The sequence below is a fragment of the Monomorium pharaonis genome, chromosome 2 (assembly GCF_013373865.1).
Source record: "Monomorium pharaonis isolate MP-MQ-018 chromosome 2, ASM1337386v2, whole genome shotgun sequence".
In the NCBI taxonomy this organism is placed as follows: domain Eukaryota; kingdom Metazoa; phylum Arthropoda; class Insecta; order Hymenoptera; family Formicidae; genus Monomorium; species Monomorium pharaonis.
Window position 1 is genome coordinate 19,963,149 of NC_050468.1, and position 27,876 is coordinate 19,991,024.

A 27,876-nucleotide genomic window follows, 5' to 3' on the forward strand; every position below is an offset into this window, starting at 1 on the left:
CTTTTTAAATAAATAATATATATTAATTTTGAAATATACGATGTATATTTAAAAAGCAAGATTGAGTAATAATTAGTTAAAAAGTTAAAAATTAATTTTTAACTTTTTAATTATTTTTAAACACTAACATATTGACTTTTTTCCAAGTTAAAAATTTATTTATGTGAAAGGAAAAATACATTCCTACATAAAAAATATTTTCTTTATTATTTCATATAAATTCTTAATTTATAAATATTAAATTTATTTAATAGTTTATAAGTGTTTTGAGTAATCTAAAAAATTACATTACTTTAAAAAATTCTTCTAATTTAATATAACGCTTTTCAAAGTTTTTTTTTTTTTAATTTTAATGCAACTTTTAACTAAGTTGTTTATAACTGTTAACATAACTAAATTAATTTTATAAACCATTATTATCCAATCTAGTTAAAAAAGTAATTAAATAATCATTTTACATCTGTATTCGTGAAATAAAGTATTTTAACTGTTTTTTTTTATATTTGAATTTTTTGTTAGAAATTCTTTTCGTTCCTACATATTTATTTTACATATTAATATAAAATGTAATTATAAGTAATATAAACTATATATTATGAAAGGTATGATTTAATAAAAAATATATATTCATGTATCTGTATGCTTTATTGTATATAAAGTAATATCTATAAAATTATACTTTCACTGTTGCTTTTTCAATGATACGTTACAATCAAATAAGCTATGCAGGCATAAAACTTGATTTTTTTTAGTTGTAAACTTGCCGAGTATTTATTATGCTCTTAATTCATTAATTGAGAAAAATACGTAAACGTTTTTTTTTTTCACGAGCAGTTTATAATCTTCAAATTAAATTGCGAGTTTAACTTTTATTTCCAGATGCTACATTATATATGTAAGATTATATACATTTTTATTCTTGTATGCATTTACTAGCGTTTATTTAATGTCCTTAATGTTTTGTTTTAGCTATACTAGTCCTGCAAAAAATTTATTACTACGTTAGAAAATTTGCATATAAAGTACCATAATAAGATGAAATTATAAATACACACACACACACGTGTGTGTGTGTGTGTGTGTGTGTGTGTGTGTGTGTGTGTGTGTGTGTGTGTGTGTGTGTGTGTGTGTGTGTGTGTGTGTGTGTGTGTGTAAAATATATTTAAGATATTAATGCATTAAAAAAATTTTTTATTTTAAAATAAATTAAATGTTCTTACGTTTGCATCTGTTTACTGCCACTGAGCACTATATACGGTGATTGTGTTTCCTTTTGTTTCGCTTGCAATAAATTTAATGTACCTAAAGGTGTATCTGTCGAAGACATTCGTTTCATTAAAACTTCTTGTTCGGCTTTCTTCATTCTTTTCTCCACCTAAAAGATTGGAAAAGTATTACAATTTCTCTCGAATAAATTCGATTAAAATAACATATATATGAATATTATCATCTGATAAATTCGTACATATGTGTAATACTCTAATTAATATAATCTAATATAGATAACCTTATTTTTTCCTGGACCTTTTCCATGAAACTTGTGCGACAGATATCGAAAAGCTTCCTTAGCGCACAAAACGTGTCCATCATCATCAATATATTCCAGCTTAACGTTTGGTTTGAATCCGTCTTTTTCCTTAAAATCGGATGTTGGTCCGTTAAAGCGATCTCTTCTGCCAAACTTGTCGTCATCCCTAAAACAAAAAATAATACATGAACGAGCAAATAAACATTTAAAATTATGAGCTTTTTATAAAAATCAAATCAGTTTTTCTCAAAGATATCAACTAGATAAATGCGACTGTATTATGTTATCCTCTTATATAACTAGGTTTCAATATTATAGAAAAATAAAAATTAAAGCCCTTAAAATGCGGTGTTCTGAAACTTGTGTCCACTACCAGTATAAATTAAGTCTTTTACGAAGAGTGATGCTGAGAGCATCGTCTAAGTTAAATTTCCAAGATTATAGAGTAAATTAAAATAATTTTTAAGGTATGTTACATTTTTTGAAGTTATTTAAATTCTATATTAACTATCATTTAATACTTTTTTCAGTATTTTTTATACATAAATTATGTTTTACATAATGTATTGACATAAAAACAAATATTAAACCTTAATTAAGAAACTTAAGAATTATTAAATTTATATTCATGCATGGAAAAAGATACACACATATATGTATGTATTTTCTTTATTTTTCAGCATTCTTATATTTATCTAAAGTTCAAGTGCGCGTTCGAGAATATTAAACATTTCAATGTCTGGTAAACGAGCATAAATCATATGGCCACAAAAATTGCCCAATCATACTAGTTTGTATTAAACACATGCAAGTCTTTCATAGAGAATGATTATAGTCTATATAATATATAATATATAGAAACAAGTCAAACGAAATCTTTTTTTAACATCTCGTTGGCTTATTTTGCAATCTAATCACGTCTGGCACTTGATTCTTCCTATGAGCGGAGACTCGTCTAGAATCTTAGCACGGATTCGCATAAACATACCTTAACAAATCCTACTCTCTTCTCAGGCCTTGTGTTCACCTCCGATTAAGCGGTAAACTCTCGTAGTGGTAGCGGATCACCCGTTCCGAGCACCGATTTCCGGGCTCTATTTAAAACTGTTAACTGACAGTTTGAAATTCACTAGAGACTTGTCTAACACAATACTTGTGGGAGCGTATTCGACATAAGAACGATTTCTTACGTATCTTCTCCACGCGGCGCATATTTGAAACACGTAAGAGATCTCATATATCGAAACGCAAAAATATATAATTCACTTACCCGTATGTCTTGTCCTCTATTGAATAATTCTGAGCTTGCAAATGTGCAAATCGTGACGCCGAGGGGCGATTGCTGTCCTCTTTCTGCAAGTAACCTTTACTCATAGCTAATTTTAAAGCTCCACCTACCCCATGACCGAGTGATGGCTCGGCATCTAGAATTGCTGCCTCCATTACAACTGGTTCCGAAATGTTCTCGTCTATTTACATAGAATTTATATTTAAAAACGTAATTATATAGAACATCTCAAAATCTCAACTATGTGGATAAATGTGTGAATTATAGAAACGTATTAATTTTTCTTTCTTATAAAAAAATATATGTACTAGTTTATATACAGTTTATCTGCATTAATATATGAAATACCTAAATGTACTGTGTTCCAGGCACCACGGCCATCATCCTCTTCTTCGTTTGCAGGTGGCTCATCTTTAATTTCGTCCACTTCAAAATCCTACAACATTTACATTACATTATAAATACGTTAACATTTTTAATACCTAGTAATACGATATATTTACTATAATATACCATGAGTTCTTGTCCATTTTCCTCTCTATTTCCAGCGAGTCCATAAGTAGGTATATCACCCAAAGTTCTACAAAATTCTGCAGTAGAATTAAGAACGATATTCCCAGATTGATTTTCTTCAGAGTTAAGAATTTCCTGCTTTATTGTTTCAACGGTTTTCTGAATCTCAGATAAATGTCCCTCCTTCAAACGTTGAGTTTTCTTTAAAGCCAATTGTAACTCTAATTCCTTATCGTCTTCTTCAAGTTTTATCCCAGTAAGGTCTTCCTCTGGAGCTGTTCACAATAATTTAAAAAAAACGAATAAATAATGTAATTTGATATCTATACACAGAAAACTTTAAAAACACAAAAACAATCTATAATTTAATAATGCACATATTATATATAGAATAAATAATACTCGAGTAGAAAATATATTTCGCTGCAAGATTAAGTTATACTTACAATTTACAAATGTCTAATGTTCAAATAGTCATACCTGTCTCTAATTTTTCTTATAAAGTCATATAAATATCATTATGAATTACCTTCTAAATCGTCGACATCTAAAGTATCATTATCCTTTGAATCTTCCAGTCTTTTTTTTCTCCTACTTCCAAGATCTCTAAGATAATCATTATCCACAGGAACCAGATCATCAGCCTTTAGTTTCTTTTTTGTTCTAATTTTCCGAATCTAATCCGAATAAAATCATATTATACAGTGTCATATTCTATTTTCTATTATTGCAAAGCATAGATTTTTAAAATAAATTATGAATATATAAAATGTATCAAATGTACAGGCAAAGAACCGTATTTAAAGAATATTAATATAGAAAAAAACAATACATATTAAATAACAATTTTCTACCTTCTTCTTTGGTTTCTTGAATTTTGCAAGTTCCTCTTCATTGTAATATTCGCTTGCTAATTTCGGTTCTGCCATTTGTAGAGTTTCCAATTTTTTATTCGCTAAACGTTGCTTTACTGTCTCCATCTGACGTCGTTTAAATTCAACCGCATTATTAGTGCCCAACACAAAATTGTCTTTTTTCTCACCATCGATTTCCTCATCGTACTTTTCTAAAATCTTATTTTTAGGGAATCCATATTCGTCCAAATTTTCGTCAGCATATGGATCATACGTAGGTTTTTTAAGCTTATTGATAACACTACGTTTGTAACGTTCATTGTCAACAATATTCACATTTACAAGTAAATCACCACTGTCATTTAATACTTCTTGATCTTTCAATGTTAAAATTACAGTTTTGCCTTCCTCAAATGTATCCTACAAAATATTTTGTACTGTAAAATTTATAAGTTGAAAAACATAAACTTTAAAATTTATAGACATTATGTACAAGTCTTGAGATTAATATATAATATTAATTATATTATTTGCATAATATAATTAACATCATATATTTTGACACTTACAATATTGTGTTCAACTTTAAGGCCTTTTAAATCTTTCCCTGTATATGCGGCATTACGGGTAGTATGCATATCCTCTTTAACCAAATTACCAATTCCAAACTCCTCATCCAATTGATCCAACATCTTTGCCTAAAATAAAAATATTCTTTTTTAAACTACAGTAGAGTAATCTGAATTAACTTTAATAATCTAATACAATGTGTGAAATTATTGTGAAATATGTATATAATTGCAAGAACATGCTTTTACAACTTCAAAAATACAGTATTTTACAAATAAAATATTTAGATATATATTTAACATGAGACACGTTAATATGAAAAGATGCTATGAATTTCATGAAGACATTACTCTCATTTCCGCTTTCTTCTTTTCTTCTTCTAGCTGTCTAGATTTGCTGATCCATGCTCGAGTATCATCGTCCGAATCACATTCACCCAAAGTTTTCGTTTTCGACAAATTTGCATCAATCTGTCTCTTTTCTTTCTGAATGCTTATCTTCTCTCTCAGCTTCTGCGCCTTTATTTTATCACTATTGTTGGGTGCAGGTTTATGGTAAAACTCGCCCAGGTCATCTTTGATTTTACTAGGGTCATCTTTGGATGTACTGTCCACTTCCAGTGGTTTTAACCCTAACTTTGCGCGAATCTTGTTGGTTTCTTCAATTGATAATGAGGTTTGCGACGCCCCACCTTTGGCAGGAGATGGACTATGCTGCTTAGAGATTTCAGGTGGTGGAGGCGTTGACGGATGTGACGACTTTGATATTTTTGGTGGTGGTGGAGCATTAACAATTTCAACTAAAAATAAGGAAAAGAAATTTCTCTTACAGTTATATATAAATATAATTCTTAGCTTTTATAATTATATACAATTTCTTACTAATTATCTATTCTACAAAGTTAATTAAATTAATAATTCAATGTTTTTACTAAATCATAAAAAATTAAATTCCTAATTATTCAAAAATATCAAATTAGTTAGTGGATTGTGATGAGTTAGCATTGTAATTAGTACAAAAAAGTTATGTCCTAATTACTAAAGAATTAATGTTAATAACTTTTAAAATTAATTATATTAATTAAAATTAATTATATTAAAAGTTACATAAACAAAAATTAATTTAGTTAAAAATTATGATCAAATTAAGTTAAAAGTAAAGCTTCTATTACTCCAATTAAAAAGAATTTTTATAATTTTTTAGATTACTCAAACTAATTATAATTATGCATCAAAATATACATTAATTTAATATTTTATTTGTAAATTAAGTTTATATAAAACAACAAAAAAATTGTTTTTATGTAAGAAAATATAATTTTCCTTTTATAATCTTGTTTTACATAGATTAGTTTCTAACTTGGGGGAAAAAATTAAGTTAAAGTTTATGTTAAAAAAACTTAGTTAAAGTTAAAAATTAAATCATTTCAAATTAATAAAGTTAAATCAGAACTTATCAACGTTCAAATTAGTTTTACTATCCAACCTTGCTAGTCTACAATACAATACACTGCTGGATTCTCTTACCATCGCTGTCATAATCCTTGCGCTCTTTCCTCCGGTGTTTCTTATGGTGCCTATGCTTCTCCGACTTCTCGCGATCGGGTGTATAACTTCTCGAGCGACTGCGATGACGTTTCTTCTTAGCATCGCGAGACTTCTCGGTTTTGTGTCGTTTGTTGGACCCCATGTCAACGCTTCCGACTTAACGCCACCGTAGAGAATCTCCCGTCCGTTCTGCTTCGTGGTCGCAGCTTCGTAACAATGCTGCGTATCTACTGTTCTCGCTAACTAAACCGTCACAATATCAGATATCTTATGCTCACGTACGTAACAGGCAATTGATACACAATAGAGGATAGAGCACTACGGAACAACGAGTCGCGTCTCGCGTCCACTTGTTTCCACCTGGGCAACCTAGAAATCCTAGAATTTTATACTACATGTATCCATGATGCGTATCCTCCATTAAATTGTGCCCATGTATTTCTGCGCATGCGTGCGGTGAATAATATCGTGTTCATATATCGACGATCGCTAACGTCACATATTCTTTTTCATAAATTTCGGAAAGAAAAAGAATTCATCGATTGCATCAAAATTAATTGGCCGAATTAATGAAATAGGATTGGTCGATTAAAACTCATGAATTATTTAGGTATTGTTTACGTATGTGTATATGATTTTTTCAGATAAACAGCTAGCTGTACTTATGGGTCCTCTTTTAGTTTTATCGTCGTCTCATATATATCGTTAATGCCGAAAGTGATGAAAAAATTAAAGGAGCGTTAGCTAATATAATATAGATTCGATCGAATTCAGGATCCTTTGTTCCACAAATCTGCAGGATAGCTCAAGATAAATGACCATTTCGGAATTTGACATATATAGACAAAACTCCGACTCCAACGGCACATTTAACAATAAGTAAATGGTCTTATCGATAATTCGCTTAAATTATTAACGATCCGTCCTCGAGTCGGAGTTAACACCAAGAAGTGAGTGAGTACATTGTATCCTAACTGGATAATACGCTGCTGTTTTGTCTATATGTCAAAATTATATATTAGCCAGAGAGGAACCTGAGAGCGGTCATCGCGTCGTTTAAAGGTGTTTTCATCCATCAGCGCCTCTATGTGCACAAAATGTGCCCATTGAACTATGTAGTCAAATATCTATGAATCCCGTAGGTAATGTGCTTGACTTTTTGGGTCTCTTCTATGCTATGTCCACGTTTATTTGGTTCTGTTTTATGCTATACCCGTAAATTTTACAATTATATGCATTTATATTTCAAATCTGTTTTATGCAAATGTGCATAATCGTCTTCTATAAATGTTCACCGCACAATTCAATTCTGAACACGCGAGACACGCACGGAGTCGATAGAGCGTCTGATACGCCTGACCGGCGCTGGAGTGGCGTGCGCAGGCGCGGCGTGCGCAGGCGCGGCGCGCCGCTGCCGCTATGTTGCTCCGCGCGGCCCGCGCTCCAGTCACGTACGCCACTCCAGCGCCGGTGGCGGCGGCGGCCGGTCAGACGTTCCGTCGACTCTGTGCGTGTCTCGCGTGTTCAGAATTAAATTGTGCGGTGTTGTGCAGGTACGGTGTTGTGTTAAGAGTGCCGTCGTGTTAGCAAACGATACGCGAGCCATGTGAGATCGTACGTAGCAGAAGTCGTATTTATGTGTAAAGTGCGGCATCATGCGTTTGTTTTTGGTTTCGAGTAAAGTGTTCGCGTGCGCATTCGAGCAAAGTGTTTGCTCGAATGCGATACATTCGTTAGAATAACGCGAGTGCCAATTAAGTGAAGTGCTACTAGTCGTCGCGCGAGCATACGAAATACAAAATTCTCGAAGTTACGTGACGTCACGCCACTTTCGCAAAGTTTTCGTGTGCGCGTATTCACTCGAGGAGTGTACGCAATCCGTTCGGTAGAATGTCAATCGTGCCAATAATGAAACTTTACTAGTCGTCGCGCAATCAGACAGAGATACAAAACTCTAGGAGCGAATTGATTTACTTCTGTTCAGTGTGTCTTGACGTGCGCAAACCGGAAAAGGAATGTAGCGCAGTAGTAGCAGCAGCATCAGCAGCAGGAGCAGCGACAGCAATCGGTGAGTGAATTTTTATATCAAATCAATTATTTGAATTTATAATATCATGTATATGTGGTATTACATATATAGTGTATATTACATATATATGTATACATATATATATATGTATATGTATACATATACATATATAGAAGACGATTATGCACATTTGCATAAAACAGATTTAAAATATGAATGCATATAATTGTAAATTGTACTTTGGCTGTTTGAATAACTCAGTTGCGTGTTATTTTCTTTTTCCTTCGAGCTACAAGATTCAGTTTGTTCGAAAAAATCCCATAATTCATTAATGCTATTGGAGATTTAATTAAAAAATGTTTTTAAAATATTCAATAAAGATTTCTTTTAAATTTTTTAATAGACATTTGATAGTAGATTCTTGCAGTACTAATATGTAAAAAAGTATACCTCAATGGTATAATCATAAATATGTATCTCGTATACCATCAATGTTTCATCTATTTAAAGTAATTTAAAAAATGTAAAAATTCATAAACGTATACTTTTAAGTTTTTAGAACAAATATATGCATTTAAAAAAAAGTATAATTATATTTCTAATAATTTATAATAATAATTTAATTATCGAAGTTTATATCATATAATGATTATATCGTAAGATTAATAGATATTTTAAATACTAGCGTAAAGTATTTATAAAAAGAAAAGTTCACAATATTACTAACTCGGTACGTATCTAGGTTTTCGATCTCTCATTTCGGCGATTCGGAGCTGAAAAATATCTTCCTGCGAGTTGTATATTCAGAAACAATTTCGCTGCCTCACAGTGTTCTGTATACAGCACAAGACAAAAAATGTAGACAACATAAAGAGAACAAAAATAGACAGGTAATCTTTATGCATATTACTGTGTTAGTAGTGCGTAATGTAAAAGAATAATCACATTGAAAATTCCCATAGAAATACAAGCTCTATAAAAATGAAAATTCAAAGCTAAGAATAAGATAATTTACCTTTGTCATATCCTGTATGTTACCTGTTGGGTGAGACATCGTGGCTACACTAGCTCTCTTCCTAGCTACCTAAAAAAAAAGTTAATGAAAAATAAAACAAAATAATTAATCGATGGTACAAAGTTAAAAAATAAATAAAAGTGCAACTTATGAGAGGTGCAGGATATATTATACATATTAGGTAAGATGTCTTACTAAGTTACTGTTAACAACGTAATTTGCCTGACATTCAAAATCACTCCTCAAATTTTCTCGCTTAACTTGCATCCAGTACTGCGCGCAATCCTGCTTCGTTTGGCAAGCAATATGATCCCTTGTCATTATTTGTATTATTCGCTGCATCGTTATTATTTTTACTCTTGCGCTTCGACAATTCTTCTATATACTTGATCCTGTAATTAGAAATAGTTATATAAGGATATAAGACATATAAATGCAACGATTAATAATTCCAAGAAAATACATTCTTTTATTGCTGATTAAATGTCGATAATAAACGTAAGAGAAAAAGAAGCAAACGTTACCATACGTGTACATTTTTTCGTCGCGTTTATTGGTCTTCATGTTAAATTGAATTCTAATGCCGGTATCGCATGCATTGGGCTTATATTTTGTATTCTTCAGTATTTTTCAGTACAGCCATATTTTCTTTCGGTTTTTATATTAAAGGGATCCAACTAAATTAACATAGATCTCGCGTTACTTCTCCGATCTATCGTAAATTTCACTTTTATTACATATACATGTAAGTGTCTTACTGTCAACACATGGGATACAATGCTTTTTCCGAGCGCTAAACCAACAATATCGACGCCAGTCGGTCTTTCAAACCCGTATGTGCATTCATTTTGACGTTGATATAAATTTCTCAAGCGAGAAATACGATTAAACTGGTATCGCTATTTTTCTTTTTCGTTTGTAGTTAAACCGTTACCATATAGTTAAATATATAATCGCAATGAAATGTTACTTTGTCAGTTTTCAACATAAATGCATTTAAGTTGTAATAAAGTTTACAAGATTTTTTAGGCATCGTTATTTCTAGCCTTTTACATCGATAAAACTTTCCTATGTTGAAGTCTAATGTACGAAATATATTTAATTTTAAAATACTTTATTTGATTTTTTGATATTTAATTTTAAAATACTTTATTTGATTTTTTGATATTTAATTTTAAAATATTTTATACACTTTAATTGTAAGCACTTATATATTATTATACTTACAATTCAGAATATTTTGAGCAATTAATTTGACCGAGAATAAGTTGGTATTTACTTACAACAGGATAAAAAAATTTATGCATCAGAGTATATACATGTAACATTAAGTTAAAGACCGTTTTATTATATAAGTTTAAATATTTCGGTTGTAGTATACAGTCCTTGATTTATATGTATATGTATAAGTGCGATGGATTGTTAGTCGGTGTTATCGTTTGTACTCCGAGTCTTGAACAGAAACTTGTCATGTCATTATTTGAATTCAATTATTTTTCAAAACATGTTTGCGCAACAAATACTACGAGTAATTTTTTGCAAAGACTAAGTCCGTTTGAGATTGATAAACTCCTATATGAAAAACGAATGTATAATAAATCACAGTGTTTTATTTCAATAAAGTATATTATATTAGAAAAGAAAGAACAAAGTACAAATTAAAATGCTAAATGATAACAACTATAAAATTATTACTTCTTAACATTCATATAGTGTGCTTTCCAGCAAGACACAGTGTAACACAGTGTTCACTAGTGTGAATGAAACACACTGATATGTTCTTTCTCACACTGTGTTACACTGTGTTTAGCTGGAAAGCACACATAGGCAAATAATGATTTTTTTTATTTACAAATATTACATGCACTTGTAATTTAAATGTAATTTGCCGAATTGAGAGCGTGCCGCAAAGCACGAAAAGCCGGTAACGCAAATAATTGTACAGAAAAACCGCACGGAATATATTCATATCATATTTATTAATAACTTAAATACAAAAAAAATATTTAGGCGAGAATTTAGCGAATTATTGAATAATTCGTAATTTAATAGCTCATTTGCACACAGGTCAATCTTTTTAACATTAATAATATTTTGTGCATGTAATATTACTTCAAGAATCTCGAAATATTTGCTTCGATATATAATGATCGTTGTTACAAATATTTAATGGTATGAACTAATTCCGCTTGTGATATCAAAAATATAAGGTTGCAACAAAGCTCTATGAAATAAAGAAAACAATAAAGTTTACTTATCAGACAATATATAAAATGTAAAATAGATTATTTGGCGTTTACTTATTTCTACAATATCTATGGCCATGCCTATAATACCGATGCATATTACACGTCAAATATTTTGGTAAAAAAACTTGCTCAAATATCCATATCCCTTTGCTTCACAGTGATAGCCTGATATATGGTCGGCATTCGTTTTTTTTCTTTTCTAAGCGAATTAAAGTTTGCATAGATGTTCAGAAGAAATCTTCCCTCCCATGGGTACGACCTTGTCGTGGTGGGAGGGCTCAGTACCCCGAGGGCTTGAATGCCTATGGGGGAAGCTAACTGTACCCATTGCACCTATTACGTCGTCGATTGTAAAATTGTGATTCGTCGTGCCGCGTTAACGCGGTTCGGGAGTGCCGACCGATTGAATTGAAAACGAACCGTAGCCGGCTCGTCGCGTCGCGCGTTTGCTTCGGGAGTGCCGTTAACAAAAGGACTGAAAGGACTTTTTGCATAACTCCCATTAGAATGATTTCTTAGTTTGAGAGATACTTTCGAGGGTGGCACTTTCGAGGTCTCGATAGTATGGGATGCTCATGGAGGCGTTGCTTCTTGCGACGTTCTCGCGCCAAGTGCGCTTCGCGTACGAGGTGAGTTAAGCTGGACCGATGGACACGCCTAAACGCTGGTAAAACCGCATGACGCTGTCAGTGAGAAACAGTGAGAATTCTTAATTACGATCTTAATACGATTGTAATTTTGTATTCTTCTGCGCGGTGCTTGACGTTTCGTGTTAGTTCCGTTGTGGTCCGTACTCGTCGACTCAAGGTGCTGATTCCACGGAGCATTCTCCGAACTGGAAATCATATCGTGGGAGTTATAAACGTGGGGTGACGCATTGGGATGTCGCGCGAAAGACATTTTGACGATTAATTAGTCCTCGCGCGATTATAACTTTAATAATCGCGAGTGTTTCTCGCGAGTGTTTTTCGCGAGTGTCTCGTGACAAAAAAGGACAGCCTGTTCTGAGAGGAGGAGGAGGTCCAGGAAGGGCATCGGGCCCCGGCAGAGCAACCTTGGGGTGAGTATGATTATTATTTGCATAGAATTATTAGTTTTCTTTCTATTCGGTTTTTCCTTGATAAATTATAAAGAAGATAACGTCACGTAAAGTTTTACACAATTGTAATTTTATAACCTTCTTTTCTTTCGAAAAATATTGATTATACGATTACATAAATAATTGAAAAAATAAAAAGTTTAATCCGTAACAATTACTTCTCATCTAATATTAATAGTCGCGAGCTCTGTTTTAATTTAAATTTAATTTTGAATTACTTAATAAACACAAGTACAGAGTTGCAAACCGTATTTTTTTTTCAATATTAAATGTTCTTTCTGTCGTGCTTTAATTTGGACTTTGCATTTGTTTGTTACAGAATCATCGTAGCGACGTTGCTGAATATCTCTGTCGCTGCGCATCGGCCGGTGAGTGATGAATAAACTTTTAAATTTGTAATAGATCTGTGACAAAATTTTATTTCATTATATCAAATATAATGTAGAAATGTTTGCTATAATGCAATAATAAATAATATTTAAATGTCATACTTATTTCATGGATCTATTGCTTCAAAATCAGCTGCCTGTGGAGGAGCTGTTCCGCTTCTGGAAAGAAGCGCGGCTCCACTAAGGCAGCTGACAACGGGGAGGCACAATGGACTCATTGTCAGTCTGAGATGCCAAAGTGGGCCTTGCAGGAGGACCACCCCCGATGTTATTATTATTATTATTAGATACCATCATTTTGTAAACATATCTAAAGTTACAGTAAATAGTTTTACATAACAAATGTTTGTCATAGTAATTTGATATATTAATTCTTTTCTCCGCAATAGCATTTCAGATTTTTTAATCTACTATAATATAAAATTCAAGAAATGTTCTTTAATAGATTAATTCAAGCTTCAAGGAAAATAAACTAATAACATAAAGAAAAAAGTTGTGTAACTATTTACGTTTTCTTAATTTTTTTATTCTACAAAGAAATTGTAGAAAGTATTATCTCTGTAATATAATCCTATCTAAAAAAAAATCTTAAAAAATGCATGTAAAGTCGATTGCTCGCATTCTCTCAAAATTTATTGTTGTCGCTTTTCCGCGATGTCGATTGGTTCTCTCCCTGTGCTTACTTCGTGTTGCAAGAGTAGCTGTCATTGCGATTGAATTTTGACAGCTGTCAAATTTGTATAGATATTATCTATACAATTATAGTTGTAATTTATAGTATGTATTTATTTTTAAAAAGTAAAAGTTAAAAGTTAAGCAGCGCGCGCGAAGCGCGCGTCTGTGGTGTCTAGTTTTTAGTAAAATATAATATTATTATTGCACTTTTAAAGTCACTTTTAAAATAAAAAATAAAAAATACAAAAATATTTTCTTTTTATTTTTGTCATATTACTGGTATGGAACTCTCTATTATAATTAAAAAAATCAAAGAAAGAGAGAGAAAGAGAGAGATTAATAATGTGCAAATGTCGAAATTTGGCAAATTATTTAACGTGCAACGGAAAAGGCTGTAAAACATTAATTTAGGTGCTAAAAAATAAAAGTTACCGTCAAACTCGCATATCATGTCCATGAGATAAAAATATGAGTTGATTATGTATGATATAAATATATTTTAAAAAATTACTTATAAAAATCAAACGTTATTCTTTTCATCGTTTTATTTCTAAATCTTTAGTAAAAGGGCAAATTTAATTAACGTATGTGTAGAGCGTATATAATTTGCATTGAGAGATCACACGACTTGTCAAGAATTCTAACGATTACTTGTCGGAAAACAGTCGAATTTGAGAAAGAGAGAGAAAAAGAGAGAGAGAGAGAGAGAGAGAAAAAGAGAGAGAATGGACTAGAAATATCTCCGTAAAATTTACGATTCATAAAGGGACGACGGGTGAACAAGCGGGCGTTCGCGTGCATTTAGCCCTTCCGTGCTTGGACAAAAATTTGGGAGTATCACTTATGAATCGGGATGAATCATAACCGGCCCCCATTTTTATTTGGTTTACACCGGCGGTTTTTCGGTCGGATTGCTCTCGTGCGTCGTAACATTAGGAATTATAACTTGAATTACGATACGCGCGCTAAGAGCGCGCTAATCCGTTGTCGAACGTTCCAATAATAAAGTGTCTCGTTGCAATCGTCGAGCGTCGCACTACGGCGATATGTTTACGCTACATGTTAAATTAAACATCGATAATCGTATCTTCGTGCATGGCCACAACCGAAAATGGATTTATATCTTAAGGGTTTCTTCTTATTAATAGATGCGTTACTGAAGTGACAAATACATTAAAAATTTATATTAGTGATATGTAGCATTATATTAGTGTATGTACAGGGGCCACAACCTGTATAGAGTTGACTAACTAATAAGAAGGGAGTTGACAATGGTACTCGGAGGCGCTCCTCTCAGGTTCTTGATACCCGCTCTGCGGATTCTTTGGGCTCGGGGTCGGGACGCGTCCTTCTCTTGAGTAGACTTGATCGGCGTTCTTTCGATGTGGCATTGTGTCTGAGATTAACTCGGACTAAGTACACTAGACCAACGACCCAGTCGGAGCAGGAGTAGTTCATTAGCCTGTGGCTGAACTGCTCTGAGCTCTTATTCTAGGCGTACGTGGCGTCCCTTCGGGGAGAGTGCCGCAATTGCGTCTATACTGCAAGTTGCCCGAAGGAGAGCTAATGTAGTCAGAGAGTAAGCATGTACTCTCGCTCTCCTAAGGAAACGTGCCCTTGCAGCGAAGGTTTAACAGCTGTCCTGGCTTTACGAAGTCCAGTGCGGCGGGCTGGTGTTCGTTGTTAGGATCCACAGATCCCAGTGGCCTGAGAACCACGTCGTATGGGTGTCACGGAGGCTGAACGTTCCTTTGGGTAAACTCTTGGGGGGTATCATTGTCGGGAAGTGATGCGCAATAAAGACCTCTCGTAAGGTCCACTAAGCCTCTCACGACCAAGTCACCCAGCTACCTCCTCGTGGTAACTCCGGTAACGCTCCGATTCGTCGGGCGGCTGAATGCTGTGGTGGCGCCTTACGTCGTCTCGTGTTTCGCGACTTGTTTTCCCATGCCTCCACACTTCTCGTTCCTGCGATGTCTCTCTCAAGGTATCTATCCGCGTCGAGAGCGTCAGGGCGATCGTCGCAATCCTTTTGTCCTTCCCGTTCATCGATGTCTCTCTCAGGACATCTATCCGCGTCGAGGGCCTTCATCAAGGTGCTCGTCGCAACCAATTACTCTTTCCCCTTTGAAATAAAGAAATAGAAGCATTTTAAATAAATTCATAACGAAGTATTTCGGAAAATCGCGAGTAAATTAACTTAAAAAACTAAAGCTTATTTTGCCGCGCGTCTTACGTCGTCTCGTGTTTCGCGACTTGTTTTCCCATGCCTCCACACTTCTCGTTCCTGCGATGCCTCTCTCAAGGTATCTATCCGCGTCGAGAGCGTCAAGGCGATCGTCGCAATCCTTTTGTCCTTCCCGTTCATCGATGTCTCTCTCAGGACATCTATCCGCGTCGAGGGCCTTCATCAAGGTGCTCGTCGCAACCAATTACTCTTTCCCCTTTGAAAGAAAGAAATAGAAGCATTTTAAATAAATTCATAACGAAGTATTTCGGAAAATCGCGAGTAAATTAACTTAAAAAACTAAAGCTTATTTTGCCGCGCGTCTTACGTCGTCTCGTATTTTCGCGACCAGTTTTTTCCATCCCTAAAAAAAAAAACGTTACTAACCGATAATAAGTTAAAATTAATCTCACGGAACTCCCTTTGAACTTGAAGTCGTATCATGGGTTTTATAGATTAGTCTAATTAGTTCCACGTGCGTTTGATTCGGGAATGCGGACCGATTTAGTTAAAAACGAACCGTACCCAGTTCGTTGCGTTTGCTTCGGAAATGCCGACCGATTTAAATGAAGACGATGTATGTTATTCGCGAGTGTCCAGTGCAACAAGAGGAGGAGACGCAAGCCTGGGAAAGGCATCGTGTCATTCCGCAGAGAAACCTTGGAGTGAGTATGACTTATTATTTGTATAAAATTAATAGTTTTTTCCATTCGATTTCACTAGATAAATTACAACATTATAGGTAAAATCGCGTAAAATTTTATACAAATTTAACTTTATGAAACCTTTGTTTTTTTGAAAAATATTAATTAGATGATGATTATATTAATAATTGAAAGAATATTAAATTTTATATGTAACAATCATCTTTCATTTTATATTTGCAATCGTAAGCTCTATTTTAATTTCATTCTATATGTATGTTAAAGTATTTTACAAAATTATTTTATCAATTAATTATTGTATTTACTTAATGTGTCCAAGTACAGAGCTGCATGCCCTGAATTATTTTTTACAATATTAATTGTTTCTTCTGTCTTGCTTTAAATTGGACTTTGCGTTTGTTTATTACAGAATCACCACAGCAAGTGTTCAGTTGTGCAACGAGGGAGGAGGAGGTCCAAGAAGGGCATCGGGCATCAGCGGAGCAACCTTGGGGTAAATATTTTTTATTTGCACAAATGATTTTTATTGTTTATTCATCTTAATATATAATATAATATTTAATATACAAATTATAAAATTTTCAAAAATATTTATTATTTTAAGCACTGTTTTAATTTGAAACTTATATTTGTGTGTTACAGTATCATCGCAGCTTCGTGGCCGAATAACTCCGCTCGTTGCGCATCGGATCGGTGAGTGACGATTTTTTTTATAAAACAACGAATCTATGAAATTTATATTAAATCTCTTTATTTATTATGTTTTATAAATAATACAGATAAATGCGACTTTTCATAGATTCGTTGTTCTAAATGTTTTTTGTTTGCATTTTTTAAAAATAATATACTTGATCATAATGTATGTACGTGTTACTCGGTAATATTTTTTGTTAAAACATTTTTATTTAAAACAAGTATAAATGTATATACTTGTTTAATTCGCCATTACTTAAATGTCTTAAATTATCTGGCTGCCATGCAGCTAGAATGGATTTGGCCAGGATCAACGAAAGGTGAGTCCAATCTGACCGGAAAAAAGAAGACATTACCAAAAGGGTGTCAAAAATTAACGTAGGTAGGTAGGGATACGGGTAGGTAGGGATACGGGTAGGTAGGGATACGGGTAGGAATGTGTGAATAGGTAAACGAATAAATGGAAATACGGTTAGGCAGAAAAATAAATCTAGGGTTGTAGGGCTCGCAAATGTGTTGTTTACCACCTGTTTCAGACTTTTCCCGTTAGGTCATGTTATAGGAAAGAGGAGGTTTTAGTGGGTAGGCGGCGGTGAGGCTTTTCGTCCGACGTGCCTTCCGTTGAATCCCACACTCTCCTGGTCTTTCGGGGAGTCTTTTGAAGATTTCCTCCTCTATAAAAAAAAAAAAAAAAAAAAAAAAAGACAGGCAAATACACAGTTAAAAAATATGTACAACTAAGCGGGGACAAGAAGACATAATTCGATAGTTCAAGTTATTAAACAGAATATATACCGTAAGTTTAATAATAATAAAGTTAATTACATTTTTTATGTATAATTTTTTAAAATCTGTATTACAATATATAAACGTAATAATAATCTGAACAAAATTACTTTTTTTAAAAAAGGTAAAAAAAAACTCCAAGTATGCACGCCCCTAAAGAAAACTATTATATTAAGTAAATTGTCTTACTGTTCTATTGTTTTATTGTCTTCTCTAGACAAATAATATAAAGTAAATGCGTCAATTATAAGAATATTTATACAAAACTTATTTATTATAATTTTTTATTAAAATATTTACCAATAAACCGACTTGATGATCAAATAATTGAATGATTAAAATCAACTAACGGGATTATAGTAAAGCAAAAACTAGGCGTGCCCGGGTCGTATTTTTTCAATATTTAAAAGACTATGTTATTGATATCAAAATATATATACAAGAATGCGATTAATGTGGCTTGGGTTTTGTTTTACTATTTATCAGTTTTTGCTTGATTATCTGTTATTATTGATAACGTTTCCATTTTTTAAATAACTTTTTGATAGATTTTATAAGATTTTTTTAGTCTTTTTATCAAATATATTTGGCTAATTGATCTCGTCTCATTTTTTAAAGTGTTTATGTAAAATTTTTTATGCATTATTATTTTTATTATTTTATTTGTACAAATAATTTAAATAATTTTTTAATAGATTTTATAAGATTTTTCTAAGTCTTTTTTTCAAATATACTTGTCCAATTGTATTGATCTTGTCCTATTTTTGAATGCGTTTATATTATATGTTATATATTACGTAGTTCATGTCCATTTTATTTAAGAGGCCCAGATGGCGTATCGCGTTCGCGGATAACCTAAAAGGTGGCTGTGTCGTCTCTCACGCGCAGGGGTGACCGGACCGCACGGCCACTGGGCATAGCGAACCTACGCGGACCCGAGCTCATTACATGCGGACAAACACATACACATAAACATACACACATACACTCACCCATAACCAAACCATTTACATATATACGACACGTACACACACACACATACACCAAACAGTGTGAAGAGAATAGAGAAAAGAATAAGAGTACAGAATACAGGAAAGAGTAAAGAGGTGTCAAATAACCTACAACGAAAGTTCGATTGACGGCACGTTAAATCACAAAAAGAGTGTCGTCTCTCAGTCTTCTCTCTGATTCTGATATTAGCCATCATTTATTTGAAACAATTAAGGCTGCGTTCCGATATTTAATGTCAATACTGAAAATCTACAGTATATGTGACGTAAACTATAGATTTTCAGTACTGGCAATGAATATCGGAACGCAGCCTAAATTAAAGGAACCGCGGACAATCGCGGTACATCTCTCTTTCGGTGACGAAATAGAAAAGAATGATAGTTTGTATAGTTTACATCGTATACACATAATGTATATTATTTATATCTTTTTACGCATAAACATTCAAAAGTCTGATCATTTTTATAATATTAAACATACCAATCGCAAACTTATATATCAGTAATCGATAATGTCATCACTCTTCAATTATCACTGGGTCACGAGAAATTACCCAGGATTGACAATCTTTAATAATATCTGCGTCAGTGACAGTTGTTGAGTTGTATCGTGGCCGTGAATGCAGCTAAGCACAGCTAAGTTAATACGCAAATCACACGAGTTGTACGACAGAAACTAATACAGGGCATGTTCAACCCCAACGATCATCGCCCTACAAAATCATAGAAATCCTGGTACTTTGTCCTGTTGGGACAGAAATCCAAAGAGAAAGGAAGAAAAAGAAGAGTTGTACGACAGCCGATTATAAATACGTTTTTTTTTAACTGCATTGCTCTGTGTTCGATGTTTTATATCACAATTTTCTTTGTGCTGGACTTATCACGATGACTACCACGATAACTATTCTACCCGACGAGATAATTGTCATCATCCTGCAGCAAAAAAGCGTCAGTATTCAGGATGTCGTCAATTTCGCCTCTACGTGCAAACGATTTCTCAGTGTGATTGACAACAAGCTGTGGCAAAGGAAGCTTTATCAGAGGTGACTTTGTTTTCTCGCACAATTCTCACTGTAATTTAGGCCCCGTATTAAGAACTATGGCTAAGATGTTAGCACGCTTTTTTTCATCAATGGGCACGGTCAGTAGATGGAGCGGATCAGTGAGCGTTCAGTGATTCTCTAATATGATTGGTTTTTGCCTAAGTTCTTCGTTGAATTTAGAAGTAGAAATTAATCATAGTAAAGAACTGTTCTGCTCACTGTTCTGCTCCGTTTGCTAAACGCGCTTATTGTACCTTTAGTTCTAATTAAATGTAAAACGAGGTTGAGAATGTTGAGATAAAACAACCAAGAACGCTACATTTTTTATAAGCGAGTAATACAAGCCTTAGACAATAAGTTAGTTCCTAATGAGAATTAAAATTCTGATAAGAGACTCTCTTAACGGTATCATTTTATACGTAGCAATTCTATGTTATTGGTAAAAAATTTTCCAAAATGTTTTATGACAATTTTGCTTCTTAAGCAAAATATATTTTATTACATCTCGCCTTGCCATTTTTAAGGCAAACATTTACAATTGCTGTAATTGTTGGTACAGTTGTAGGTACGATTGTAGCATATCTCTCTCCTTCATACACACACACACACACACACACACGCGCGCGCGAATATATATTTATTTTATTTTTAGTGTAAGAGTTTTTAGGATTTTAAATAACACAAACCAATTAATAAAATTAAAATTTTATTTCCAATTGCATTTTTAATGTCTTTTTTATTATGTTTTTTTTTTCTCTAAAATTTTAGTTACTTAACCAACTGCACCAACAATTGTAGCAAATGCAATTTTTTGCTTTCTCGAGCTTTTTACATTATATTTTTGAATTATATGCATGTATTCTTTGTGCTACTGATATAATTTTTGATTATGTGACATTTTTAAACTGGACATTATTAATTATTTGAAAATTATTAATCCTAGAATAGTAATATATATATAAATATTACAACTCCCATGTATTCTATTCCTTACATTCTCTTAATTTATCTTAGCAAGCATTGTTTGTGAATGCTAAGATAAATTAAGGTATCTATGCCATTGATACTTCTTAATTGTTACCCTGTATAATTTTCTTTTTGTATATGCTAGCCATGCTTTTAAAAAAAGTATTTTTGTTTTTTATTAGGTGGCCTTATTTGAAAAAATTTTATGACAAATGCATACCAAGTAAAGAATCCATAAATTTTAAGGACAATGTGAAAAAAGGCATAAAATGTAGAAATGAATTGCGACGTTACTTAACGCTCATGTCTGAGAGATTCTTTCATAAAACCGAGTTATGCGATATTGACTTGAAAGATTTTGATAGTCTACTAGATTCAGATACAAATGCACAAACCGTGAATTACTATTTTGTCAAGGAGGAACTGACATATCTGATTGGAATGTCTCCATTGTAAGATTTAATAAATTATTAAGACTATAGACGAATGTAGTAAATTGATTACAATTAATGTGCATATATTTTTCAGATTACCTAATTGTAATTTGACACATAAATATTACAGTAAGAAACTTCTTCCTTATGTACAGCGGCATAATGTAAAAAATGTATGGCAGGAATTTATGAATTATCCTAAAGAACAGCAACTTTTAGAACAAGCTGCTACTATTATAGCACAATGGTATCAACCCAAAAAAAATATTTTTTATTCAGACGTGGAAGCATCGCTGAATAATATTGCACAGCAGGTATTGGAGAGCCTTAAAAATATATATCCCGAACACTCCATATTTTTAACATCTGCTGAGCAATTTTCTTTTTGGAAATATAACAATATCAACGACAAAGAATGGGGCAAGAAGGAAGAAAGACAAATTATAGATGTACTTCGAATGGTTTTATTTAATAAATTAGGTTTTCGTGCAGTTTCAGACCCAAACATTTTTAATCCCCCTAAACCAGAGGACATTCTTATAGATTGTGTAAGTTGATATGTGATACATTACAATATGTTGTATAATATGTCAAGTTATAAATTATGATGTTATAATTGCATAGCAAACATTGTTTTATAATAATAGGTTTTAGAAAGCACAATTGGTAACGCTTTATCTTTGGCAATAATATTCCAAAGTGTAGCCAGAAGACTTGGCGTGCGTTGTGATCTGATATCTTTTCCCACTCACTTTTTTTTAAGTTGGAAACCGAACTGGTAAGTATTAGCTTTAAACTTTAAAAATATCTTATTTTTTTCAAACTTATGTCATTTATATTTATATAATGTGATCCTTAAGTATATTCTAAAAGATGTTAAAGTGTGATTCCTTACATTAATACAAGACTATATGGTTATATGTCTGAAATTTTTTTTAAATACAGATTAATGTTAAAGAAAAATTTTCTTTTTTTCTAATTTTTTTCTTTTAATCAAATATTATTGTAAAGTGACAGCAATTATCGACACTTATATAGTAAAAATTCAAAAATTTTGTTAAATATGAACTCGATCATTTTTCCCTACATTTTTGTACACATTTTAATTTTGTAAAAGTTTTTTATAATTTTGTAAAGTTAATTAACTCATTAACGCCCAAGCACACGCATTTTCAACATAATTTTCAGCGACTTTATTTGCAACGTTATAGGTCTTATAGGGTTTTATAGGGGATGATATTGGACTGCCTCTCAAATTATATAGATTCGTGTATATCATTAATGAGATTTCGTATATATTTCTTTTATAGATTTGGTAATTCTTTTCCAGAATTAAAGTACACATATTAATATCAATCTGTGAATTGGATTTTATATCGAGAACGTATAAATTTTTTTTCATATTACTCTACTTATCGACTTCTTCTGATTCGCACTCACACATACATAAAATTTTCAGATACATTATTCTCTTATACCAAAGCTTCTAGCTCATTTTTGAAAGCACATTATTATTCTTTCCTGTAATGACAACAGTGCATAACAGTTATTTTGTATGTATAGAGTTTTTTAAACTTATTGCTGCAGATGCAAGTTACGAGACGACTGCATATGGCCCGGTTCCACAACTCACGGTTAAATTAACTGGTCGATTATTCCATTGGAAATGACCAATCGTATTTGTTAATTTTGCTTAACGACAAATACGATTAGTCAATTCCAATGAAATAATCGGTCGGTTAAGGTAACTAAAGATTGTGAAACCGGCCCTAAGATTCCTTTATTTTTTACATTAATACTGAAAGACTACTCTATATATGTAATATAACTTTGTCATATGTATATATAGGTGTATGTATGTTATGTTTATGTAAATATATATATGTGTGCACGCATTTATGTACGAACTGTGTAACTTCTATTATTATAGCAATGCAGAAAAATCTGAAGATGAAGAATGTTTCTATATTGACATTATGAACGATGGAGCCATTCGGAGCAAAAACGATTGTCCTAAAACTCGTGGTAGAAGATGTCCCATAGAAAGTTTTAATAGACACAATGAAATTAGTCCTACAGAGGTTGGTAATTATTTATACATCTTGGTAAGAGGTGAGGAAAGAAGAAGAGTTTCTGAACATATTCGCAACTATACTATCTCAAAAACAAACAATAAACAATATAATAAAACAACATAATAATAATTAAAAATAAAAATGTATTTAATAAAATAATATTTGTGTGCAATCGATAATATAAATTTATAAAATACATCGAAAACTTGATTTTTAAAAGAAATTATATCACACACACACACCATGCACGAGCGCGCGCGCGTACACACACTTTAGGTAAAAGTCCTAAAGTATACAATGACTCAAAATAGAAGGGACTGAGATGAACCTAAAAGTCCATAATGTTATGTCTAGCATATACTTGGTACAATAGACTGTGCTATAGCTTAAACGGCTCGAGCGCCTTCCTTGGCAAGCTCTCATTCATACAATGTGGAAAATTAATACCTCTATTATTATTGCGAATATTCCAAAGCAATATGGGACTTTTATTTTAACTCCTTTTATCTTCTCATGAGTTTTGTACATTTTAGGACTTTTATCTTAGAACTTTTACTTGTATACATATAATTATTAATTTGACTGTTTTATTATAGCTACGATCATAATCTTTTTTTTTTTTCTTATGCACAACTCAATTTCAACCATATGATTATTTATTGATCAAGAAAACACATAAAAGAAAATTTTTTAGTATATATTTTATGAGAAAATTATTTCATCATTCCAAAAAATCAATTTTATTTAATTATACTTTAGATTATATTTTAATAAAAAAATATTTTTTATTTTATTTCTACAATTTTTTTACATGTTTTCTTTCTTATTTCCAACATCATCTGAGATGATGAATGTTCCAGGAAACTTAAATTTGGAAATAAGTAACACGAATATTCACAGATAATAATCACAGATAATAACCAAACTGAATGAAATGTTTTATGTGAGATTGAAAACAAGTTTTCTATTTATTGTACTTTGTTTATATGTATAATTTTTGTTTTAAGATGGTGTTACGGCTAATTAATCAATTACAAATGGTAAATCCTAACTACCACCAATATTATCACGACAGGACCTCGCAAATACGCTCATTATTGGAACTCCGATATATCATAGAACCAAACAATATAGATACGATTGAAATGCTAGGTCGCCATTACATGCAGAACCAAATTAATTTATCTGATCTCATGAACACATTACGAACGAATCAGGTATATAAATTTAGTTTATATAGATAAACAAAGTCTGACTTTTTAAAGAATTGCTTTTATTGTAATGTAGTAAGAAATAAATGTACAATGTAAGAAACGTTAGTATAAGTAAATTAGTATAACTAAAGTACTTAACAACTTTTTTTAGTTTTCTAGTTAAACATACTTGTTGCATTAACAAGTTTCAAGTTTTGCTGTATTAATTTTTTAACATATTTCTAATATATTTGTTAGTAAAACGTTGCATTAATAAAACAACTGTTGCGAAACATATTCTTAAATAAACTTTATTTTTTCTACACATTTGTAGTTTTTCGAAGATATGATGTTTCCTGAAAGCAGAAAAGCTGAGATGCTAATAATGTTTGAAATGCATGACGCGGTATGTAATTATGATAATTTATTATAAAAAATGCAGTTTACGTATTATATAACATTGGTTAAAATACTTTAAAAGCTTGTAAATGAATTATATAATTTAAGGTGTAGATGATAAATGATAATTGCAAATACTTTTAACAAACGTATATTGAAAAAAATTTCAATTTCAATAATCAATAAGTCAATGTATTTTATAAACTATATTAATTACATAATTATATTAATTATATAATATATATAGTTATTAATTTCAAAACATATTTATTTAATTTTACAGATTCTTATATAAAATAATTGATCAACAATAAAAAACTGAGAATATAACACAGTTTTTTTGTTTAAATTTATTAAATGTGTATTTAATTCTATTCTGTTGCATAATTATATTGTACCTTGTACAAAGGTACAATTTTATATATAGTGAAATTAAATACACGTTTGATAATATTGCGTAAAAAGAACTGTGTTAGATTTTTACAGCATTTTTTCTTAATTGTTGTAATTAAAATATGAAAAATTATTTAGATTATTTAGAGCATTATGAAATTTTACATATAAATATACTATATGAAAAAGATATTAATTGATATTCAGATCTATATTTTTCAGGCTACACCGAAATCTACAAATTGTATAATACCAAAGGAAAGATCAGGAAACATAAAATATGCGGTTGGAATGATTGTTACTTGTAACAGTAGTTATATTACGAATCATGGTGTAATCATTGGATGGGATAAGATGTATAATTCAAATGTAAACATAGAACCTAATTACAGAATTTTATATGGTCACCCTTGTCCTGGTGCCAATACCTTGAAACAACCGTTTTACACAATTCTTAGTGAAAACGGTAATATGTATTACGCTGCCGAAGGTACAAACAATTTATATTATTTTTATATCGTTTACATGTAGATACGTATGTAACATAAAAATTTTTTTAATTTTAGATTCTTTAATAAAAACATGTCCGCCAAGATGGATTGAACACAACGAGATTGGTCGATATTTTCATAAATACGTACAGTCCCACTATATACCTAATACGATACTAACAAGATACTATCCATATGATCTGGCTATTCTTAATACACTTTGTTATGACTAAATACCCTCCTTGTGAGATCTCTGGCAGCGATCCCTAACGTACTCCAACAAGGGGTACAATAACTTTATCTGCCAGAATCTCTTCATTGTCCGCATCTTTAATCTGTGATTAAAATCCTATCACGATCAAAAAAATTCTACAGTATGTTACTTTCCACTTAGAGAACAATGATAATTTCATATAATAAGAAAACAGTCACATAATTAAATAATAATAAGTTGCGATATTTTACAATTCGCTGAACACAAATTATAGTACACAAGAAAAATAGAATAGGAATAAAATATAATACATGAAAACTCAGATTTTCATATTCATAGTATTACTTTTTAAGATAAATGTATCAAAGATACTTGGTATATAATTGTGTGTGTGTGTGTGTGTGTGTGTGTGTGTGTGTGTGTGTGTGTGTGTGTGTGTGTGTGTGTGTGTGTGTGTGTGTGTGTGTGTGTGTGTGTGTGTGTGTTCTGATTGTTTTAAAAGTAGGGAAGCAATGATGTATAAATAACTTATGAGATTTTTTGAAATAAAGATTTGTATATATATCTTCCTACTGTACAAAAGAAACGACTTGTATGTATAAATATTTCATAAATATATATTTTATATATGTATTTACATAAAAATATAGTTCACTTTTATGATATTTAAGAACATTTCATTAATACGATTTCAACAAAACTATAACTTAACAGAACTCTACGTATAGAATGTGGGTTTGAACTCGTAACCTCCCGCTCTTAAATGACGTCCCATGCAACTTCATTACCTTAATCATTATAAAAAACTAATAATACTGATTCTATAAATAAATAAATTATACTTATGTGCACACGCGCATGTATGTGTGTAATAATTATTATATATATTTGAAGTTTGATGATAGTGAAATAAAAAACTTTATAATTGTTAATATTTTTTAAAACTAAATTAAGTTAAACTTAATGGCTCATAAAATTAAATTAACGTTAAAAGTTGCATGAGTAAATAACTAATCCAGAATTAGTTCGAAATTGTATAAGATTAAATTAACTAAAGTTAAATTAAAAATTTATTTTAATTATGAATTTTTTAAATTAGATTATTGTAAATAACAAAATAATTAAATAACATAAATTATCAAATAAATCTAACATTTATAAATTAAGTTTATATAAAATAAAACAAAGATGTATTATTTTTTGTATGGAATATTTTTTCTTTATAATTTTTATGAATTATTTTTTTACTGAGACAAAAAAAGTTACTAAGCTGAGCCCAATTAACTTTATTTAATCCCTAGAAACCACATTTTTACTCACTCACACAGCGGCCATACAGATGCAATTTAGGATTTTGGATATTTAGGTTTTAATAACTTCATGTATAGTTATTCAAATCAAACTCAATTGTATACTTTATAGGAATAAAATTTCCCGTAGAATCCAATAATAATAGTTATAAAAGTAAAAAATATGATTAACATAGAGAAAAATCACGATTTTTAAAACAAGATTTTCAATTTTCGCTTGT

At 31.5% G+C, this 27,876-nt stretch overlaps 2 protein-coding genes and 1 long non-coding RNA gene across 5 annotated transcripts; 2 read left to right on the plus strand and 1 right to left on the minus strand.

Annotated features, from left to right (window-relative positions):
- Positions 1–626: 626 nt before the first annotated feature.
- LOC105828794 (U4/U6.U5 tri-snRNP-associated protein 1) lies at positions 627–7,236 on the minus strand. 2 transcript variants are annotated; one of them, XM_012667310.3, is made up of 11 exons: positions 6,280–7,234; positions 5,104–5,552; positions 4,753–4,881; positions 4,184–4,603; positions 3,859–4,006; positions 3,330–3,604; positions 3,165–3,252; positions 2,799–2,997; positions 1,508–1,694; positions 1,221–1,375; positions 627–980 (listed from the first exon to the last, which is right to left on the minus strand). In XM_012667310.3, the coding sequence occupies exons 1-11, from the start codon at positions 6,440–6,442 to the stop codon at positions 953–955; spliced, it is 2,241 nt and encodes a 746-aa protein (XP_012522764.1). In that variant the 5' UTR covers positions 6,443–7,234; the 3' UTR covers positions 627–952. The 2 variants fall into 2 exon arrangements, 1 of the variants encoding a protein (XP_012522764.1); XR_001138438.3 differs by lacking the exons at positions 627–980; positions 1,221–1,375 and adding an exon at positions 2,517–2,639 and having other exon boundaries at positions 1,562–1,694; positions 6,280–7,236.
- Positions 7,237–11,405: 4,169 nt separating this feature from the next.
- LOC118644594 lies at positions 11,406–13,657 on the plus strand. The gene is made up of 2 exons (XR_004962362.1): positions 11,406–12,653; positions 13,012–13,657. It is a non-coding gene; the product is annotated as an uncharacterized LOC118644594 (long non-coding RNA).
- Positions 13,658–19,019: 5,362 nt separating this feature from the next.
- LOC105832120 (F-box only protein 21) lies at positions 19,020–27,010 on the plus strand. 2 transcript variants are annotated; one of them, XM_036282842.1, is made up of 10 exons: positions 19,020–19,518; positions 19,641–20,180; positions 21,329–21,598; positions 21,675–22,128; positions 22,228–22,358; positions 23,511–23,661; positions 24,663–24,872; positions 25,183–25,254; positions 25,863–26,130; positions 26,207–27,010. In XM_036282842.1, the coding sequence occupies exons 2-10, from the start codon at positions 20,023–20,025 to the stop codon at positions 26,362–26,364; spliced, it is 1,872 nt and encodes a 623-aa protein (XP_036138735.1). In that variant the 5' UTR covers positions 19,020–19,518; positions 19,641–20,022; the 3' UTR covers positions 26,365–27,010. The 2 variants fall into 2 exon arrangements, with proteins under 2 accessions (XP_036138735.1, XP_036138736.1); XM_036282843.1 differs by having other exon boundaries at positions 19,020–19,233.
- The last annotated feature ends 866 nt before the right edge of the window (positions 27,011–27,876 follow it).

Excerpts from the sequence above, each read along its gene's own strand:
- LOC105828794 (XM_012667310.3), bottom strand. The coding sequence starts at position 6,442 with ATGGGGTCCAACAAACGACACAAAACCGAGAAGTCTCGCGATGCTAAG. Across the intron at positions 4,604-4,752 it reads TTAAAGTTGAACACAATATT|GATACATTTGAGGAAGGCAA; the intron begins GTAAGTGTCAAA and ends AATATTTTGTAG. Across the intron at positions 1,695-2,798 it reads ATAGAGGACAAGACATACGG|GGATGACGACAAGTTTGGCA; the intron begins GTAAGTGAATTA and ends TTTTTGTTTTAG.
- LOC105832120 (XM_036282842.1), top strand. The coding sequence starts at position 20,023 with ATGACTACCACGATAACTATTCTACCCGACGAGATAATTGTCATCATC. Across the intron at positions 20,181-21,328 it reads CAAAGGAAGCTTTATCAGAG|GTGGCCTTATTTGAAAAAAT; the intron begins GTGACTTTGTTT and ends GTTTTTTATTAG. Across the intron at positions 23,662-24,662 it reads ATGAAATTAGTCCTACAGAG|ATGGTGTTACGGCTAATTAA; the intron begins GTTGGTAATTAT and ends TTTTGTTTTAAG.